We start from the raw sequence: 21073 nt of genomic DNA on the forward strand, positions 1-21073 counted from the left end.
AGCTGCTCTTTTGCCAGCTGCCTCCTTTGCCCATTTAGTAGTATTCCAATTTTCAGAAGTAAACATCTTCCTCAAGTTGTTCTTTTGAAGGTGGATTGAACGAAGGGTGATGAAGGCAGTTGCAAATCTTGTAACTGCAGGTCTTAGTAACTCCTTTCCTCCAGTGAATTGTCTCATCAAGTTCACAATGCCAACACGGTTATAGATATAGCCATTCAAAAAAATTGCCCTTTTCAAAGTTGCATGAATTGAAGGCATCTTCCCAATATCCTCCAAAATTAAATCAATGCAATGAGTAGCACACGGTGTCCAATATAAATGTGGCCTCTTTGCTTCTAACAATCTCCTTGTTCAAAAATCAAGGAATGAAGCCATTAAAATATTAAAATAAACAATATATACACTATAGAAAGTAGTTCTAAAAATAAGTTCTTACCTGTTGCAACATAGTTTGACGCATTGTCAGTTACCACTTGAATCACATTTGATTATCCAATTTCCTCTACCATCTTATAAAGTAATCTGTACATTCTGTTTGCATTCTTGACAAGATTCGAAGCATCAATAGACTTGATGAATACTGATCCCCTTGGAGAGTTCACTAAGAAGTTTATTATGTCCTTATTAGCAACTGAATCTCTCCAACCATCAGACATAATTGAGCAACCATATTTGTCCATTCCTCCTTATGGACCTTCAACAACTCTTTCATTCGACTAACTTCCTCCTTTAGGTAAGGAACTCTCACTTCATGATAGCTAAGTGGCTTTATTCCAGGACCATATTGTCCAATCGATTCAAGTGCCACTGCAAAGCTGCTTAGACATATAACATTAAATGGTATTCCAGCATCATACATCCACCTAGCAAAATCTCCCATTGCCTTTTTTCTTAGTTCTTTCTTGCACGCCTCATTTATTGATGTTTGCTTCATCTTCCCTTCTTACCTAGCTTGAACCGCTTTCTTTGGATCGGGAGTAAAAAACAAGTCTATAGGCCCTTTCTGTTTTGGTTTCTTCAAGTTGGATTGGTATGATCTTTTACTTCCATCACCAGTAAGCACTCTCTTGCCACGAATGTCAATTTCTTGAACTTCATCTTCTTCATCTTCACCGTAATGATCTATATCATCAAAGTCGGGCAATAACTCATTTTCCTCCTTTTCCATATCTTTCTTTAACATATGCCTCTTTAATCTCCTCACGTACATGAGCAGGGCACTTAGAGCATTCTTTCACATTTCGAAATCCTCCGACAATGTGTTGTTTTGCCCGAAATATTCCTCCCTTGTGACTTTACCACAAAAATTGCAAGTCAAATTATTTCTATTTTTCTGATCCTCCAAATGTGCATACTTCCATGCGGGATCTTTCTTTGCCGAGGCCTCACATCCAGAACTAGATTCCATTTGAGATTTTAGACTTGGTATCCCATATCCTAACTAAAAAAACAATGCATCATATATTTCAGGCAAATTAGGCAATAACTCATTTTGTATTAGTAGCTAATAGCCTAATCCAGACAATAACCCATTTAAAATTTAAGACTTATATAATGCATTTCCAAACAAATTAAAAAACAGTAGCTAAATTTCAATAAAAAGAATAAATATAAATATCATGCATTAGTTATAATTTATAAACTTACATTAATTAAACTAAATATTATAAATTAAAAAACAGTAGCTAAATTTCTGTAAAAAGAATAAATATTATGTATTAGTTATAATTTATAAGCTTACATTAATTAACCAAATATTTAATTTATAAGCTTACATATAAAGAATAAGAAGAAGAAGAAGAAAAAGAGCAGGCAGCAGTCAGCAGCATGCAGCAAGCAGGCAGCAGGAAGAAGAAGAAGAAGAAGAAGAAGAGAAGCAGCAGGCAGCAGGACGCAAGCAGCAGCAGCAGCAGAAGAAGAAGAAGAAGAAGAAGAAGAAGAAGAAGAGAAGCAGCAGGAAGCAGGACGCAAGCAGCAGAAGAAGAAGAAGACTTACAAAGGTTCGAAGGCTTAAAGATGATCTCGTAGCTGGTTCGAAATGTTGAAGACAACGTGACGAAGTCACGTCGTGTTTGAAGGCAGTTAGACGAACTCACAACTGCTTCGAAGGCAAGCAGATGAACTCGCGAGGGCTCTGGCTCGTTCGAAACGAAGTCGCGCAGGGTCGTGCTTCTTCAAAATGTCGAAGATGAACTCACGATCCTGGTTCGAAGCTCGAAGATGAAGTCGCGAAGCCTTCCGGCTGGTTCAAAGGCTCGCAAACGAACTCACGAAGGGCTTCGAAGGGTTGAAAGGGGCTAGGGCTCTGTTCGTTTGAGTCGAATGAGGGATACGGGTCTGGCTTGGGCTATTTCTCTCATTTAAATGACTTAAAAATTCACAAGAAACACTTCACTGTGCCTCGCACCCCACTGTGCCTTGTCTCGCCTAGGGTCGCCTCTTGCAAGTTGCCTTGCCCCACCTGGTATGAGGCGCAAGCATCTTTACCTCACTGCGCCTTGCACCTGAGGCGCGCTTTTAGTTACCATGGTTTGTGAGTGTTGTGATGGAGTTTATGTATCCCAAAAACTTGTTTCCTTCATTTCTGCCACAAATTACGACCGAGAAGTTGGATGGAAAGAATTATGTTCAATGGCCTGAGGTTGTTAGGGTTTATTTAACAGGATTGGGAGTATCTAACCACTTGTTCTGATCTAGGCCTTCTGATGAGAAGAGAAAAGAAGTGTGGATTCAAGATGATGTTTTGATTGTTTCCCTCTTGTGGAACTCGATGGGTCCCCGGATTGTATGGATGCACATGCATCTGGATGCATGCAAGGATATTTAGGATTATGCCAAGCTTTTCTATTCTAGTAACATTACACGTATGTATGGTTTATCCCTAGAGTACATTTAGTTACAAGAGATAGGATTCTTAAAGAGTATTTTGGAGAGATGAAGTGTATTCATGAGGAACTTAACATCATGCAACCTTTGCATGTCTATGAGATGCAGAAGTAGAGGGAGCGGATGATACTTCTTTGGGTTCTGGCAGGTTTGAAACCTAAGCTTGAGGTAGTCTAGTCCCAGATACTTGGTAGTGTAGAGTTGCCATCATTTGTTGATGTTTATTCTTGCATCTTTCATGTTTCTTCCAGCACACATTCTCTTGCTCTTGCATTTGGCTTTGAGAGGACGGCCCTTGCCACGCAGGGTGATTCTAATTTTCAACCAAGAAACTGCAAAAGTTATTGAGTTGGTTTGAGCTGTCGTGGTGGAAAAGATGGACAAGGAAGAGGCACTCTTTGCAAGTGCGTTCATTGTGGACGAAATGGTCATACTATTGAAAAGTGTTGGGATCTCCACCGTAAATTTTCACGTGTTGCTTACATAGCCACTACCGACTCCACACCTTTGGGGCTAAGTGGGAACTGAGGAGCAATGTACTATATCTATGTTAGAGGAAGAGTATTCCAAGGTCCAGCAGTATCAAGCATCATAGCAAGCTTCTCTTCCCATTGCATCCCTTGCCTAAATAAGTACCACAAAGCTTATGTATCATCCAGTACTTCTCATCCAGGTCCCTTGGTTTATAGACTCCGTTGTCACTGATCATAGCACATGTATATCTATTTTCTTCTCAACTATCCAGTATCTTGAAAACTGGCCTCATGTTATTTTTGTTGATGGATCTGCTGCTGCTGTTAAGGGGATCGGGACTATAAATCCCACTTCCTCTGTTTCTCTTCCTTCGGGTTTTGTATATTCCCAAGTTTCCTTTCAATCTTATGCAATTAGCAAGATTGCCAAATCTATTAACTATTTATTAACATTTTTTCTTGATTTTGTGGTCATATAGGATTTGAAGATGAGGAAGACGATTAGCGCAGGACGTGAAGCTAGTGGACTTTATCACTTTGAGCCGCTATCTCCTTCTATGCCCTGCACCGCTGCTGCCACGCCTTTCCACATTTATTGTTGCCTTTGTCATCCTTCGTTGGAAAAGTTGAAACGTCTAGTTCCTAATTTGTGTTTTGTGTCTAGTCTTGATAGTGTGTCTTGTCAATTGGGAAAGCATCATCGTATCCCTTTTGCTTCCTAAGTCAATAAACAAGTAGCAAGCCCTTTCATTTTAGTCCATTCTCATGTTTAGGATCCTAGTCGAGTTATGTCCAAGTTGGGTTTCAGATACTTTGCAACCTTTGTGGAATGATTATTCAAGGATGACTTAGCTTCATTTAATAAAAGATCGTCCTAAGTCATTTCATATATTTTGTGCCTTTTGTTATGAAATAAAGGCTCAATTTGGTTTGCTAGTTTGAATTCTTTAGGGTGATAATGCTAGAGTATTTCAGTGCTCAATTCATTGTTTATATGACTCAGTTTGGTATTCTTCATCAATCGTCCTGTGCACACACTCAACAAAATGAGGTTGAAGAGAGGAAACATAGACATATTCTTGAAATCACTCGTACCTTTGTCAAATACATGTCCCTAAAGTGTTTTGGAGTGATGTTGTATTTATTTCTTGCTATCTTATCAACTGAATGCTATCTTTGTTCTTAATGATAAAATTCCCTACTCTATTCTCTTTCCTAATTCGCCTTTATTCTCTCTAACTCCTAGTATATTCAGGTGTGTGTCCTTTGTTCATCAGCTAACTCCCAGGGTGGATAAGTTGAATCCTTGTGCTATAAAATGTGTCTTTCTAAGCTACTAGTGCACTCAAAAGGGATACAATTGTTATAGTCCTAGTCTGCATTGCTTTGTTTCTTCCGTCGATTGAGTCTATCCTATACTGTGCTTAGTCCCTAAGTGATTCTGATCTCAATGAGTCTTTTCCTTTGCCTAATCTTCCAAATTCTAGTTTGTTGTCCTTACCCAATGATCCAACTGTCTCCATGTATTTTGAGCCCTTCTCACCATCTTGATTGTCCTAATTTGCAAATATATTCACAACAGCGGCTCCAAGGAAGAGAGTCCCCTCTAGCTTCTACTACCACACCTTTGGTTTCCTTATTTGATGATCATAGTTCCCATGATGTTGATCCTCCCATTACCATCCTAAATCCACTGCTTCTCTACCATCATAGAAGAATTTCCAGCAACACTGCAGCCTAGAAAACAGCCAGCAGCTGCCGGAAGTCAGACCAGTCTTTGGAAAATTTCTGGGCGACACTCCCAGTTCAAGAACACAAAATCTACTATAGATTTTGCAAAAACAACACGATAATCACCCACAGACACTGCGGATCTGCCCCCTTTTGAAACCCCATTTCCAAACAGCGCCCCACGCACCTTAGCATGCCAGTCGAAGGCTGCTAGGGCCGACCCCACGTGCTGGCGCATGAAGCCACTTTCAGGCATGTTTTGGCCTGAGTTAATCCAGCTGTCCTTGAATACCTCTATAAATATATTAATGAAGCTTTTCGTGATGTTTTTGGTCCAAGGATCTCACCTTTTTAATTGCTCATGGGCAGCACCCGAGAAATGGTTGTTTGATGTTTCCTAAAGCTGTTTGTCAATGGTTATTGAGTTTATTAAGTCTGACGCAGAGGTATTTTCTGTGCTTTTGATTCGATGTTCTAATTCCTTCCATAGACTATAATATCAAGCTGTTGGGCATGTGTAATCTTTTTCGACCATGCACTCGTGGTAATCTGTTAGTTGTTGTTTGGTGCTAGTAAAGTCCATTGGTGAGTCTCTTGGAGCAGTGGCAGTGTTCATAAGCTGTTTATGTGAGACTGGCAGTATTATATAAGTTTGTTGGTGATTTGTAACAGTTTTGGTGGTTCACCTTGTTTGTTGTAGCTCCAATTGTTCCAGTGCTGTGTGTTGGCTTTTTGGGGCTGTGTCTAAGTTTCTTGGTGCTGTGGCAGCCTTGTACTGATTTATTTGAGACTCGTTCATGGTGGGTGTAGTTGGTGGTTCACCTTGTTTGTTGTTGCTCCAACTGTTCCGGTGCTGTGTGTTGGTTTTCTTGGGCTAAGTTTCTTGGTACTGTCGCAGTATTGTACTGATTTATTTGTGATTCGTTCATGATGGGTCACCTTGTTTGTGATTGTTCCAATTGTTCCAGCAATTTATCTTGTTTTCATGGAGTTTGCAAATCCATTGTCACCTTGGTCATTCGTCCTTGGACAAGGTAAACAGCTAGTTCCTTCATTGAGTTCTGTGTCTAATCTTGAGTGCGAGTCTTGTCAATTAGGAAAACATCATTGTATGTCCTTTGCTTCTAGGGTAGACAAACGGGTGGTTAGTCCTTTCATGCTAGTCTATTTCGATGTTTGGGGTCCTAGTCATGTCATGTCGAAGTTGGGGTTTCATTATGTTCTTATATTTGTTGATGACTACTCCAGAATGACTTGGTTGTATATAATGAAAGATTGTTTTGTGTTGTTTAATATATTTTGTGCTTTCTATTCTAAAATAAAGACCTAATTTTATATGCGAGTCAAGATACTTCGTAGTGATAATGCTAAGGAGTACTTTAGTACCTAATTCACTGCCTAGATGTCTAATTCGGGCATGATCCATCAGTCCTCTTGTGCCCACACTCCACAACAAAACAGGGTTGCAAAGAGAAAAAACAAATATTTTTTTGAAGGCACTCGTACCCTATTGTATCAGATGAATGTTTCAAAAGTTTTTTGGTGTGATGTTCTGCTCATAGCTTGCTCCCTCATCAATAGAATGCCATCCTCTGCCCTTGGTGGTAAAATACCAATATTTAGTTGTCTTTCCTAAGGCACTTTTGTTCTCCCTTGTATTTGGTTGTGTACCCTTTGTCCATCAGTTTACTCTAGGAACGGATAAGTTGGATCCTTATGCTATCATATGTATTTTTCTAGGCTATTGCTATACTCAAAAGGGATCTATAATATAGCCCTACTTTATATCAATTCTTTGTCTTTGCCGATGTCACCTTCTTGAGTCTACACCATACTACTCTGATTCCTTGAGTTCATTGACCTTGTTGAGGCCCTTCCTCTAACTTGCCTTCCAGATTCTAACCTATTATTTGTGTCCAATTCTCCTACACCTTCATCCAATTTGAGTCCTTGTCGCTTGGATCATCCCAATTTGCAGGTATACACACGACGACTCAAGGGAGGAGAGCCTTCTCCAACTTCTACTACTGTGCCTCAAATTCCCTTGTTAGATGATCTTATTTCCCAAGATATTGATCCTCCTATAGCTGTTTGGAAAGGTAAACGACATCTAATCTCTAATATTGTTTATTATGATTTTTCTTGTCACCCTCAAAATACTGTTTCATTAGTGCTTTGTCTTTTGTTGCTTTTCCAAAATTTATTTCTAAAGCTCTATCCCATTCTGGGCGGACTGCAATGGTTGAAGAGATGTGTGCGCGACGTGATAATGATACTTGGGATTTGGTATCTCTTCTTTCTAATAAGTCTGTGGTTGGTTGTCAATGGGTGTACATTGTGAAAGTCAATCCTAATGATTTTGTGGCTTATTTGAAGGTCTGCTTGTTGCTATGATATATACTCAAGTGTATGGTTTGGATTATTCGGGCACATTCTCTCTGATCACTAAACTTGCTTCAGTACATTTATTCATCTCTTTAGCCACTACCTGTCATTGGCCTTTACATCAATTATATGTGAAGAATGTTTTCCTACATGGTGATCTTTAGGAGGTCTATATGGAGCAACCTGTTATAGTGTTGCTCAAGGGGGAGGCTTAAGAAATCATTTTATGGATTAAAACAATCTCTTAGAGCATGGTTTAGCCAGTTTAGTGTTGTAGTACTTAGTTTGACCTCCAACGGTCGGCAATAAATCACTTTGTATTTTATCGTCATACTGCATCCAATAGGATTTTTCTTATTGTCTATGTGGATAACGTTGTGATTACTAGTGACAATGATTGAGGCATCTAGGATCTAAATCTTTTCCTATAGAGTAAGTCTCGGACCAAGGACTTGGAACCATTGAAGTATGTTCTTGAACTTTTAGATGAGAATAGGATGTTGAGATCCAAACTTGTTGATACACCCATGGATCCCAATGGTAAGTTAGTGTAGGTATAGGTGATTGGTTGCATCACTTGACCACAAATATCCTTCCCATAAGTGTTGTGAGTAAGTTTCTTGATTCCTTGAGAACAAGTCACTAAGATGCAGTAATTCGCATTTTTAGATATCTCAAAGGTCCACTAGGGAGAGGTCTCTTATATTAGGATCAAGGTCTCTTATATTAGGATCAAGGTCACTCATATTAAGGGATATATAGATTCAGATTGGTCCGGGTTGCCTTCTAACCTAAGACCCACAATCAGGTATTGTATCTTTGTTGGTGGTAGTTTGGTGTCTTGGAAGAGTAAGAAACAAATTGTGGTGGCCAAGTCAAGTGCTAAGTCAGAGTATAGCGTTATGGCGCACACTACATGTGAATTGATTTGGTTGCATTCAAGTACATGCGCAACATTCATTTAGCTCGAACATAAAACCTTGAGTGAATAATTTTTAAGGGTGATGTTGCTTCAGAATTTTGAGATATACACTTGGTTTATAGAATTTGCTATTTTTTTCTAAACTAGACTATGCTATAAACATATTTATTGTGGTATTCCATAGCTCTCCACCAAATGCGTCCTAAAAGGTATAGATGGTCTTTATTTCATCTTTAGGTGGAGTCAAATATTTTTTCAGAGACTCTAATGAAGGATGGGTTTGTGCATTTTTATGAAAATGCAAGGAGAACATTTCTTTTGTCTCACCCTCATTTTATTGTGTTAAGAATTGTTTCATGGGCTGGAAAAGCTAGTCATAGTCATAGGTCTCCCTCTCTATTTACAATATGTTCTATGTACTGGAGACAACCATTGTACACTTAGGGGCCTTTTGGCATCACTTTAAAAATTTATGTAAATGAAAACCTGAAACAAAAACCAAAATACAGAAACAAAAGCTAAAAAGTGAGATCAAGCAACTTTTTTAGTTAATATTTCTAGAACTAAAACGAATTAAAAACTTTATTGATCACATGCTCATTTTTGTCCTTGAATTAAATAACAATTAAAAATATGAATTAAATAATATCAATACAGAAAGAATACAAATTAAATAAATTTTACAATGAAAATAGAAATTATTATAATTATTATATTTCAAAACTTACTTTTTAGTGCTGCAAGAACAATTTATTGTAAATGACAATTGAAAAATAATGAAATATTTTTTAAATAACATATTTTTTGAATTAGAAAATTTAATAGGTATTTTTGTTTTTTAAATTATGTTTCGAATTTGTATTTTCATTTTTGTTTTAATTCTAGTCAAAAGTTAAGTATGCCTCCATCGTCTAGTGGTTTAAGATATCTCTCTTTTGAGGAGGCAGTGGAGATTCGAGCTCCCTTGGGGGTAGGGTACTATGAAGGGAAGTTGATCATGGGCTATCAATAAGCCTAAATTTTATTTTTCTTGAGTCGATACTTGAGTGGTTAATGAGGATATATAAATTGACTGATTTAATCTACAAAAGTTAATTCTAGATATTAAAGTATTTTAAGCTGCCAAAATAACTGAAAACCTTAAAATCTGATTTTCTGTTTTTTTGGAAAACATCTGAAAATTGATAACAGAATCAAATAACTAGAAACATAAACAAAAATGGTGTTCATAATATGTTTCTTTATTATTGTACACACAAAAGAGGCCCTTAATAACCCAACACGCTAACACACTGTATGGATATTGAATAACTAAAACTAAATAACCTCTTAATGTACAAAACTTCTCACAAGTTGCTCAAATATCATATGCTCCTAGCTTGTCACATAAGGATTTAACCCAAGCACCCTCCAGAGTCGAGGCTTTTGGTGAATAAATCTGCAAGTTGGAGTTCAAACTTCACGAGTAATTGTGAATAGCTTTTGTACAAGTTTCTCCCAAGCAAAGTGACAATCAACTTCAATTTGTTTCCTTCGTTTTGAAAGATTGGGTGAGTTGAAGGCAGTGTGAATAGCAATTTCATGCATCAACTCCATTTGTTGAAAATGTGGTTAAACCAAGTTATTTCAACATGTTCTTTAGCCTAACCAGTTCACATGTAATGTGGGCCATAGCCCTATGTTTTCTCTCAATTCTGATCGAGCCACAACAGTTTGTTTCTTTACTCTTCCAAGTTGCTAGGTTATTGCCAACAAACATTGAATAGTGCAGATCTTTTGTAAAAAGTTGAGTGGCCCAATTTGTATCTCCATAACTAAGTGTACCTTTGAGGTATTGCAAAATACGAATGACCACATGCTTGTGACTTGTTCGAAGAGAATTAAGAAAATTCCCAACAAGTCTTCAATATCGTCCAGAGTCGAACAACAAATTACCCACATTTGGTAATTGTTTGCTATTAGGATCTATTTGTGTATGAGTGGGTTTGGGTCTCAACATCTTCATCTGATCTAAAAAATTTTGAGCATACTTCCTCTATGACAGAACGGTCTCAATACAAGATCTGAATGCTTCTATACCAAACAAGCTATGTTTTAAAAGGCGAAGGCATAAGGCGGTGCGTTTTACCTCTGGCGAGGCAAGGTGTAAGTCTCAAGGTGTTGAGGCATAAGCCTTTTGGGACTCTATTTTTAAAAATAATAAATAAATAAAATAAACTTATATATGGTAGAAATACTAGAAAATAAAGAAAAAGTGAAAAACTAAGGATTGTTGCAACGAAACTGCAGCAGTGCTACACAAATCCTGCCTTTCAGTATGACAAATTCTGATGAAGGAAAACTAAGGGCCCATTAGTTTTGGAAAACATTTTTGATTTTCCATTTTAGTTTTCTAAAATATTACAAAAAAATTGGCTAATTTTTCATTTTTACAACATTTGTATGAAATAAATGAACAACAATTGATAGTTTTGGCGCTATTTTCTTGTGGAAATAGTATAGTTTTGGCACTATTTGCGTATGGAAATAATTTTATTTTTTATTTCTTACTTATCAAATAATCATGAAAATCCCACCTTGTTTTTCAATTTTCGTTTATATATAGAAGTTGGGAAAAAAATTTCATTATTTTTCTAGATTTCTAACTCTTACTTTCTATATGGGAGTATGAATTCAGATTTTGGATTTTAATTTGTGTGGATTATTTTCAGAGTTTCTTCAAAATGCATACAAATCCAAATTCAATCTCCAAAATTCATATTTCTAAATATTACCTTATATAATGTTTGGAAAATTGGAAAACAAGTTACATTTTTTTGTGCTTATTTTGAAATTTAGAAATAAAAAATGAAAAAAATTTTCACATTTAAACAAACTCTTTACTTTCTACCTTATTAATACAAATCTTGAAAAATAAAAAAATCAGCTAAAATTTTTATAGTTCTTTGTAAAACTAAAAATTGGAAAATGGGAAATATTTTCCACAAGTAACAGGGCCCTAAGCAATGAGTTCAATCTTCCATAAATGAAAATAGAGGGAAAATGGTAAAGGACAGCAGCATGAGAGATTGTTGAGAGAGCTTACCTACACGAGCGAGATTGGAACACGATGCATACTACAGAGAATGGGAGATTGTTGTGAGACTTCAGAAAGAGAGATATTCTTGAAGACGGAGTGAGAGAAAGATTCTCGAAGACCTATCAGAGCAAGAGGGAGTGATTCTAGAAGACCTTTTGTAGTGAGAGAGAGAAAATGAGATGACAGCTCAGTCTGAGGAGCACTCACCTATGTATTGCCAAGAAGATGGACTCCCATTTGAAGGGAAGCTCGTCTCAAACAGTTGTTGAAGGAGCGGTTTTCTTGCTTCTGTGTGGCTTGCACGAACAAACGAAGCCCCCTTCATGTTCTAATTCATATTTTGAAAATAAATTTTTTCTATTTTAAAAAATAAGTTAAGATGGGTATTAAAAGGCGCCGCCTTTAGAATTAAGGCGTAAAATACCTACCTTTATGGTCAAGGCATGTGCACCGTGATAAAAAGCGTATGCATTTTAGAATTGATCTTGAAGCATTTAGGCCTTAAAGCACGTGTCTAAAAATGCCTTTCAAGACACTGCAAGGAAGTATTCTAATGACCCAAATAGTTAACCTGAAACTTTGTCTGGAAAAACCGTTTTTTTAGATTTGATACCATGATCTTCATTACTAATAATCACAATGTTGTGTGTATACAATTAGCAAAATCCTACAAATGTCACAATTGTGATAGAATACATATTGATCTATTGCACATTGCTGAAAGCCAAACTGAGGCTTAACTTCATTGAACCTATTGTCTAAGAGATTGCTTTAGACCATATAAGGTTTTCTTTATACAGCAAACTAATAGACTTCCCCTGAGCAACAAACTTGGTTGCACCATATAGACCTCCTTGTGAAGATACCCATGTCGTAAGGCATTCGTTTTCAATTAACTAAAGCAAAAGCATAGGTAGTGGAACAAACAAAGGTAAGTTTTGCTAATTGTGAGAATGTGTTCGAATATTCTAAATTGTACTTGGAGTACCTCTTTCAGCAACTAGACGGGCCTTCAGATGAGTCAAAGAACCATCAGTATTGATCTTCATGATATGCACCTAGCCAACCATAAACTTATCAATTGTCATTGTGCACACCTTTTCATCCATTGCAGTCTTCCAGGAAGAATAGGATAAGGCTTTAGAAACAAATTTAGAACAAAAAGATCGATATCTTGAGAAATTGGATAAATAGACGAGTAAACCAAAGGTGTAGCAGCTGAAGGTGGAGGAGGCTCTCCTCCCTTGAGTTGTTGTCATGTGCGCACCGACAAATTATAGGATGATCTAGGGGACTAGAAGGACTCAAATTAGATCAAGATGTAGGAAGATGAGTGGGTGGAGATCATATGCTAGAATTTGGAAGGCTAGGTAGAGGAAGGGACTCATCAAGGTTAGAAGGGCTAAGGAGTTATAATAGGGTGGTGTAGACTCAAGGAAGGTAACATGAGTAGAAGCAAGAAAAGCGATGCAAGGTAGGATTGTAACTGTGATATCCATTTTGTGTACACGAGTAGCCTAGAAAAATTCATTTTACAACAGGAGAATCCAACATATAACTTCAAGGATATATCCAATTTTTTGGATGGAGTGTGGGAACAAGATGACTGAATGAGATTTAGTCATCTGGATAGTGAATTGGGTGTTGTAGTACTCCTTACAATTATCACTACAAAGTACATTGACAATTAAATCAAACAACTTTATTTCATAACAAATGACAAAAGATATTTAAACAACTTAGAATGATCTTTTATCTAGGAAAAACCAAGTCATCCTTGAGTAGTTATCAACAAAAGTAACAAAATATCTATAACCAACTTTGATGCGACACAACTAGCCTCAAACATTAGAATGAACTAGCATGACAGGGCTAACTACCTGTTTCTTAACTCAGGAAACAGAACACAATGGCACTTTTGACAAGACTCTCACTGGACAGAAAGTCAAAGTAAAGAATCCAACTTGTCCAACAAAGGATGCCCATGACAGCAACGGATTTGAAGTGGTATAGCAGCAACAGTGCAAGAAAAAGAAGGAGCTAGCGAATCAAAGAAAAAAACCACTAGCCTCATGTCCTCTGCCCATTATCTTCCTCATCTTCAAATCTTGAATGACAATATAACGAGGCAAGGAGGTCATAGAACAATTCAGTGATTTTGTAATCTTTCTAACAGACATGAGATTAAAGGGGAGTTTAGGAATGTACAAAGAATAAAAAAGAAAGACCAAGGGAGTAGGATTTATTGTTCACACTTAATTATAATAGTGGACCCATCAACAAGGGTAAAATGTGGTCGATTTTCTGAATACTGGAGGGCAAAAGAGAGAGTTGATTAGAATCTATGACCTAAGAGCTAGTGGAAGAGACACTGGATGACGAGCAGACTGTAGGGCTACCTTTCTAAGCAAAGAGATACAATCAAAACACTTGGCTATAAATCAGATAAAAAGCATGGCTTAACAAAGCCTCACATACCAGTATGTGAGTGTGCATTTGGCAATGGATTTTGGACGGTGACTGATTGGTGATGTCTGCCGGCAACTATAAGGCTGGCTTGGAAAATCTCATATCTATGTTTTGGAGCTTGAAATTCGGACCTTGGATTTGGACTTCTGCAGATTTGGATAAGATGCAATACAAAGTTGTATTGAGTTTTTTTCAAATCCATGCAAACCCAAATCAATGCTCCCAAACACAGCGTAGGGTTTTTATGATTCTGTTTTCGCAGTGCCGCCAATGATTTTTCCAGCGACAACTGGTGACTGCTGGAGTTTGTTTCAGGCCTACAGTGGTTTGGATAGCCTTCCTACCATGCCGAATGAGCATAGGTGTCACATTTGCCAACTCATGGGTAACGTGGAACCACGTGAATGCTTTTGTGGATACTTAAGTGGATTTGTCCCTAGAATCTTCTTGGAGAAAGATCTAGAATGTGCAATTATCACATTGGTTGTCTCCAGAGTCTTCTTAGAGAAACCTCTGGAAGGTGTAATTATGCTAGAGCCTAAGGTATTAAATATTTCCATGGAGCATTCTAGATTCTCATTGTAGACTGTAGGATCAAATTGATCTCCACCATTGGTTAGAGAGGTGGAGCAGTATAAATAAGGGTAGAAATCTCATTGGTAATCATCCAAGTAAAGGGAATTATGTATTCTTCTTACTCACATTATTCTCTTATCTTTGTTTCACTCCTTGCTTTGTGACTTTGAGTGGATTAAGGGTAACTTATTATTTGAAGTCTTCCAAGAGTGTCTTAAGTGCCGCATGGGAATTGGTGGAAATTTCCAAGCCCATGACATAGGGTTGTGAGGTTTAAGGCTGTGTTTGACAGTGGCTGCAGCACCTAATGGTTTAGGTTTCAAGATGATGCTAAGAGTTTTTTTGTGAACTGGAAAACCCAACCACAGTGATAGGTCTTGTTTTCTATTTATAATGTGTCATGTATACCACAATGACCATCATACTGTCATACTGTTATTCTTTACTAACACAGAGTAATGCTAAATAGCTGAGACTAAATCACCAGTAACAAACAATCAGCAACATATTGATTAGAATACCTTTCTCCCAATCCCCAATCAACACTGAAAAACAAAGAAAGGAACTACCTGCACACACTGGTTTGCTCTGCTTCTGATGTACTGCATTGCCTGGATGTGAGTTACATTTCTAAGGTGAGTGTATTCTCCAAGATCTACTCTATGCAGCTCCAAGGCCATCTTATCACTTTGGCTTCTTCTGAATATCCTAATGTACTAAACATTTTATGATTATCATGTTGTGTGTGATGTGACTTCAGAAAATTGTTGTAGATTGTGTGCAATGTGGAGAAGAATCACAGGACTCTGACTAATCACAAAAGCTCATAAAATTTTCCATTGTTTCCACATAGCATTGTTAATGCCTATTCTTTGTCAATTTAAACTCTGCTATGGCAGTTTACAGTGACCAGGGGGTGCCAGCTTCATTTGATGTGCCTGCTGGGGCAGTAATACCTTTTGGCTCGATGGAATTAGCATTAGAGCAATGCAACTGTATGGAAAGCTTCAAGTCCTTCATTGACCAAATAGAAACTGCACGGGTTGAAGGTGGTGAACTTGACAAATTATGCCATCAAATGCAGGAGCTGATCTCCTCCTTAAAGCCCCCAAAAGAAATTATTCATAGCGTAGGGAAAATGTTTCCTAGCAATCCGCGATTGATTGTTCGTTCCAGTGCCAATGTGGAGGACTTGGCTGGAATGTCAGCTGCTGGACTTTACGAGTCAATTCCGAATGTCAGTCTTTCGAATCCAGTAGTTTTTGGAAATGCTATTAGTCGAGTCTGGGCTTCACTGTATACCAGGAGAGCGGTTTTGAGCCGTCGTGCTGCTCATGTGCCTCAGAAGGTTGCTGTCATGGCAGTTTTGGTGCAAGAAATGCTTTCGCCAGACCTATCCTTTGTGCTGCACACAATGAGCCCATCAGACCACAACCATAATGTTGTAGAGGCTGAGATTGCTCCTGGGCTTGGTGAAACTTTGGCTTCAGGTACCCGGGGTACTCCATGGCGCCTGTCTTCAGGAAAGTTTGACGGGCTAGTGCGCACGCTGGCTTTTGCTAATTTCAGTGAGGAGCTGTTGGTCCTCAGTGCAGGTCCTGCTGATGGGGAAGTTATTCATTTAACAGTGGATTACAGCAAGAAACCTTTGACAGTTGACCCAATTTTCCGCCGGCAACTTGGTCTGCGCCTTGGGGCAGTTGGTTTCTATCTGGAGCGTAAGTTTGGTTGTCCACAGGATGTGGAAGGTTGTGTGATTGGCAAAGAGATCTTTGTCGTCCAGACTCGGCCCCAGCCTCGATGAGAGCTTCGTAGTGTATTCCGTCTTTTCTAAACAGGACTACCCAAAGGACATCCCTGTAACTGGCAAGCGCATTCCTATGTTGTATATGCATGTATGTACAATTTCAAAATTAAGTTTTTATTTGTACAACATTTGTATGAAATAAATTAATAACAATACTATTTGCTTGTCAATTTTTTTTTTATTTTTTTTTTTCTAGTTTTTCAAATAATTATAAAAATATCAACTTATTTTCTAATTTTTCAAATTTATATATAAAAGTAGAAAAACATCTTTTCATTATTTCTAGTTTTTTGACTATCCTTAGTATAGTTTGTTTTTTCAGGAGTCAACTAGTTCTAAGTACATATTTTTTGACCAAATATCTTACAACATCACATAATGCTTGCAAATTTAATCGGACATGTAAAGGGTAAAGGTAATTGTGATCACCAAAGTTGTCACTTATATTTAATTTGGTTATTATACTTTAATTCTTGCAATTTTAGCCATCCGAAGTTAGGAATTCGTTCAACGTCAACAAACGGAATGCTTCATTACCATCCCAATCAACATCCTCCATTGTTCTACTTAGCATCCGCTCAGGATCACTTGTAAAATATTGGAAGTAAAGGAATGAAAATACAAGTTTAGTAAGGAATTTTAGTGACTCTAATGAACCTTAGATGCTCAAAACCCTCTCATGAGCCTAGATGCCTTCCCCTAACATTCACCTCCCATGTTGCTACAAGATACATAGGCTGACAGAGGAGGAACACAACACCAACATTACGTTGAGTGAACATTGGGAGGACTCGTAGCATATTATCTATTGTGATGAGACATCTTCTGTAAGAACATCATGGGCTAATGCTAATCCCAGTAAGAGATTTCTTAGATATAAAAACTATGGGGTAGTATTGGTTTTATTGAGCAATTTTAGTGGTAATTTTTCATACCTATGTTCTTAGATTTTGTTTTTTCGATTGTGCGTGCAGGTGGGTAGATTTTTTAGGTGGTATAATGTGGCTTTGGAAGGAAGAGCAAAGTAGGTTACCCTTGGCTTGCTTTGTAGGGTGAAGAGGCTTGAGAAGAAAGTGCAATGGAGAAGCTCAAAGTGCACAAGCTAGTGAGTGGTCCACATTCCACAGGAAGGCAATAGAGCTCCTCCCTGCCGCATAAAGGATTTGACGCCTCCTCGGTTAGTCACAATTTGATCCTTCCTCGACAAGTAATCTGATGTCATTAATCACAGATAAATCCTCCAATTTTGATTTGGGGATCTGCCTATAAATTCATCCCCTCACAGGAGGGGGAAGGAGGGAGAGAAGGCTAGAGAGGAAATCCCAGAAAGCAGTGCGTAGCTTGAAATCAAAAACAAGAGGGAAGGCGAGGATGTTTGATCTGTGATATGATGGAAAAATCTAGTCTAAAACAAGTAGAAAAGTGAGCCTGGATGATCTTGGAAATACAAGTATGACAGTCTGCATACCGAAAAATTTATCACTACACTTTCACAAGCACAAATCATCATTTCATCCTGCATTCTAACATTCAGAGAAAAAGAACACAAAATTCCTGATACACCCATTTCTTTGCCATCCTTATTTTCATTTTTTTTCTTACAAGAAAACACAAGTAGCTCGCCGTCAGTCGTCTTCATCGATGGGTCATTGTTGCTCAAATTCCTTGAGGACGGCAAATCTAAAAATATAAGAGTTTTTTTTTTTTTTTTCCTTTTTTAATTTTATTTTATTTAAAAATATTTATGAAAAATTTGAAAAACTTTATTTCCCCGTTTGATGTGTCATAAAAAATACTGGACCATCCAGCGTTTTTTAAACAAAAGACGTTGGATCATCCAACGTCTTTTAGTAAAAAACACCATCCAACATTTTTTGCATGCCCCATGGAATGCTCAATAATTCTTTTTTTTTTTTTGGTATTAGGAGTTATTTGAAAATTTAAACGATTTTCAACGTTTTCTTTTAAGGCAAAAAAATATTGGGAGTATTTAAACAATTTTAATTTTTAACTTATAAAACTTTTTTATCACTTTCAAACACAATGAGTGTGCTCTAAAACTTGAAAAATGAGTAATTCCATTATATTTTTACGTACTGAAAGTGCAGTTTTAGTTTATAGTGGATAACGTTCAATAAATATTGTCATGAACTAATGTAGGATATAATCAAGTGAACAAACTTTGCACAAATAATTTTGCCATTTCAAACTACCAAAATATGGAAGAAAATAATGATAGATAAAAGTGCACCAACATTTATTTAAAAAAAAAAAAAAAAAAATCCAAACTACATACACAAAAGGACGAATATAACAACCTAACAGTCTTAAATCAACAAAAATAAACTAGTTGTAGTGATAGAAAAGGGTTCATGTAACTGACCCAGACACCACCTACTAGGATTTAAGGCACACTTATTTTTTATTATTGTTGTTGTTGGTGGTGGTGACTTAGACAAAAAGGCGAGCTTCCAAACTATTTACCTATAAATAATCTTCTAAAATGAATATTTAATACTGGTTACAATTTTTTTGCCATTTGAATAAAGAGTTAGGTAGCCAAGAGTCAACAAGAATTAGATATTTTGAAATGTTCAATTAACTATGATGGAAAGTGTTCATTTGAAAGATTGAAGGCAATCATATTCTATTTGATTCATTGAGTTCATCGAAGAAGTAAGAAGATGCCCTAACTGCATAAGAGCACAAGTCTTGCCAAGATAAGGGAATGAAGGTTTTGATGCAAGGGTAAAGCTATATAGATCCTTTTATAACAATAACATAAGAAGATACACATTGGGCAAAAAAAGTTAAGTTCCCAATATCAAGCTATTATGAGATGATAGATCTAAACTATTGTAGCCTAACCCTTACTATAGTGACCCAAAAAATAATAGTATTTAAATAATAAAGAGGGAGAGAAATGGATTTAGTAACAGAAGGAAGCAGCCGACTTCATTAACGACATTGCTTTTTGAAGGTAAAATTTCCTCAGGCCTTGTCAACGAACACAGGGGTTTCGTCGACGAGGGTTCTTCAGGACCTCGTCGACGAGGTCCCATCTACCGAGAAGGGTTTTTGGGACAGACTGAAATTCGTCGACGAAGGAGGAAGTTCATCGACAAAATTATTGAAGGACTCGTCGACGAGGTGACGTGGCTCATTGACGATTCCCACAGTATAAATAGTGCTTAAACTCATTTTACGCAGAATTTTTAACGCCGCTCTCTTCTCTCTCCCTCCTTTGACCTCTCCCTCTTCTCTCTTCGATTTCGGCCTCGTCAGTAGCCGGATTGATGGTCTGAGGCCACCACGACCCTCCTGGCGGGGTTCTCTCCAAGTCTACCGGAGCGGATCGTCAGTGGAACGAAGTTGAAATTCATCCCAAATCCAGGGTAAAGTCTTTTATTCGAAATTTGGGTTCCTAGTAGTTATGAGAAATGTAATAGACATAGAAATAGTAATGTTTTGTTCTGAGATTTATGATTTTTAGGGTGTTGAGTGGAGAACCTTACGGGTGTTGGACCCGTTATAGTAGGGGATTTTTAGCAGGGAACAGGTACGGGAAATATGCTATGCTAGGTTATTTGAGTATGATTTTAGTATAAAATTATAAATGTTCTACCAAAGTATTATTCACAGTAGAGATTTATACAGTTTATCAAGTATGATTAATATGTTTTAAAATTACTGTGTGGTTTGAGAATATAGATATAGTACAGAAATATGTTTTACAGTATTTTCCTGAGTTATGTTTTACAGAATATACAGACAGCGAATATATTTTATAGCAATTACAGAAATACCATGATTATACAGTTTTATAGTACCATGACTTACAGATTTACAGTTAATTACAGAAACACGGTTGATATAGATACAATTTTTCCTCAGCGTTATGGTTTATACAGTTATTACAAAATCATGGTAAAACATATAGTTGTGTATAGAGATGTATTATATAGCATCAGACCTTGTTGGACCATACAGTTTACAGAGCACGGTACCGTAGCTACATACAATTTATAGAGTGCAACCCACCTATTCAGATAATACGTGGTATAAAGGTCGATCGCATAGAGCCCATGCGTGGACAAGCTCCCCATAAGATATGGGTTGAGGAGGGCTGATCAGACTACGGAGTATAGTGATTTATTCCTGGTTGGCCAGCCAGGATAAATCCCACCTATGGGCCGCGCAACCCTGTCATGATTGGTTAAATCATGACACAAAGTTATCCATAGGGAAGTTTATAGTTATTACTATGTTTATACAGGTTTATAGAAATGAAAATATATGTTTATATGTGTGTGTATATATTAGTAGTATTTTGAGTGGAAACCTAAAGTATAGAAATGTTAAGTAACAGGTAAAAGATGAAGATTTATATTACCAGTATTGCACTTTACAGATTCAGTGATATATGACTATATAGTAATAGATTTTCACGGTATTTTAACTCATTTGCTACACACTAGTAATAGCATATTTCGTCTTACTAGGCATTGACTCATCCCAATTATTTTAACATTGGAGCACCTCATGTTTAGATTATGCTACTAGATCACCTCTTTTGTCTATTGATCTAGGAAACTCGTACAACTTGAAATTTTCATTCAATCCTTAAACATTAGCATACATGCATTGCATCAAGTAGACATTCATTTTGCAAATCAAAGCCGTAAATTTCAAGAAAATAAAAGAAATCATCCAATTCCAAAATCTGAGGCTAATAGGCCTTCACA

The 21073-nt window shown here is 37.2% G+C and overlaps 1 protein-coding gene across 1 annotated transcript in view; it reads left to right on the forward strand.

Annotated features, from left to right (window-relative positions):
* The window catches only part of LOC131150473 (phosphoglucan, water dikinase, chloroplastic), a 74071-nt gene extending 57573 nt beyond the window's left edge, over positions 1 to 16498 (forward strand). The window contains exon 19 of the mRNA XM_058101201.1: positions 15421 to 16498. Coding sequence (XP_057957184.1) covers positions 15421 to 16325 — 905 coding nt within the window. The 3' untranslated portion in view covers positions 16326 to 16498. The remainder of the gene's footprint in view (positions 1 to 15420) is intronic.
* The last annotated feature ends 4575 nt before the right edge of the window (positions 16499 to 21073 follow it).

The sequence above is a fragment of the Malania oleifera genome, chromosome 3 (genome assembly GCF_029873635.1).
Source record: "Malania oleifera isolate guangnan ecotype guangnan chromosome 3, ASM2987363v1, whole genome shotgun sequence".
NCBI classification, from domain to species: Eukaryota; Viridiplantae; Streptophyta; class Magnoliopsida; order Santalales; family Ximeniaceae; genus Malania; species Malania oleifera.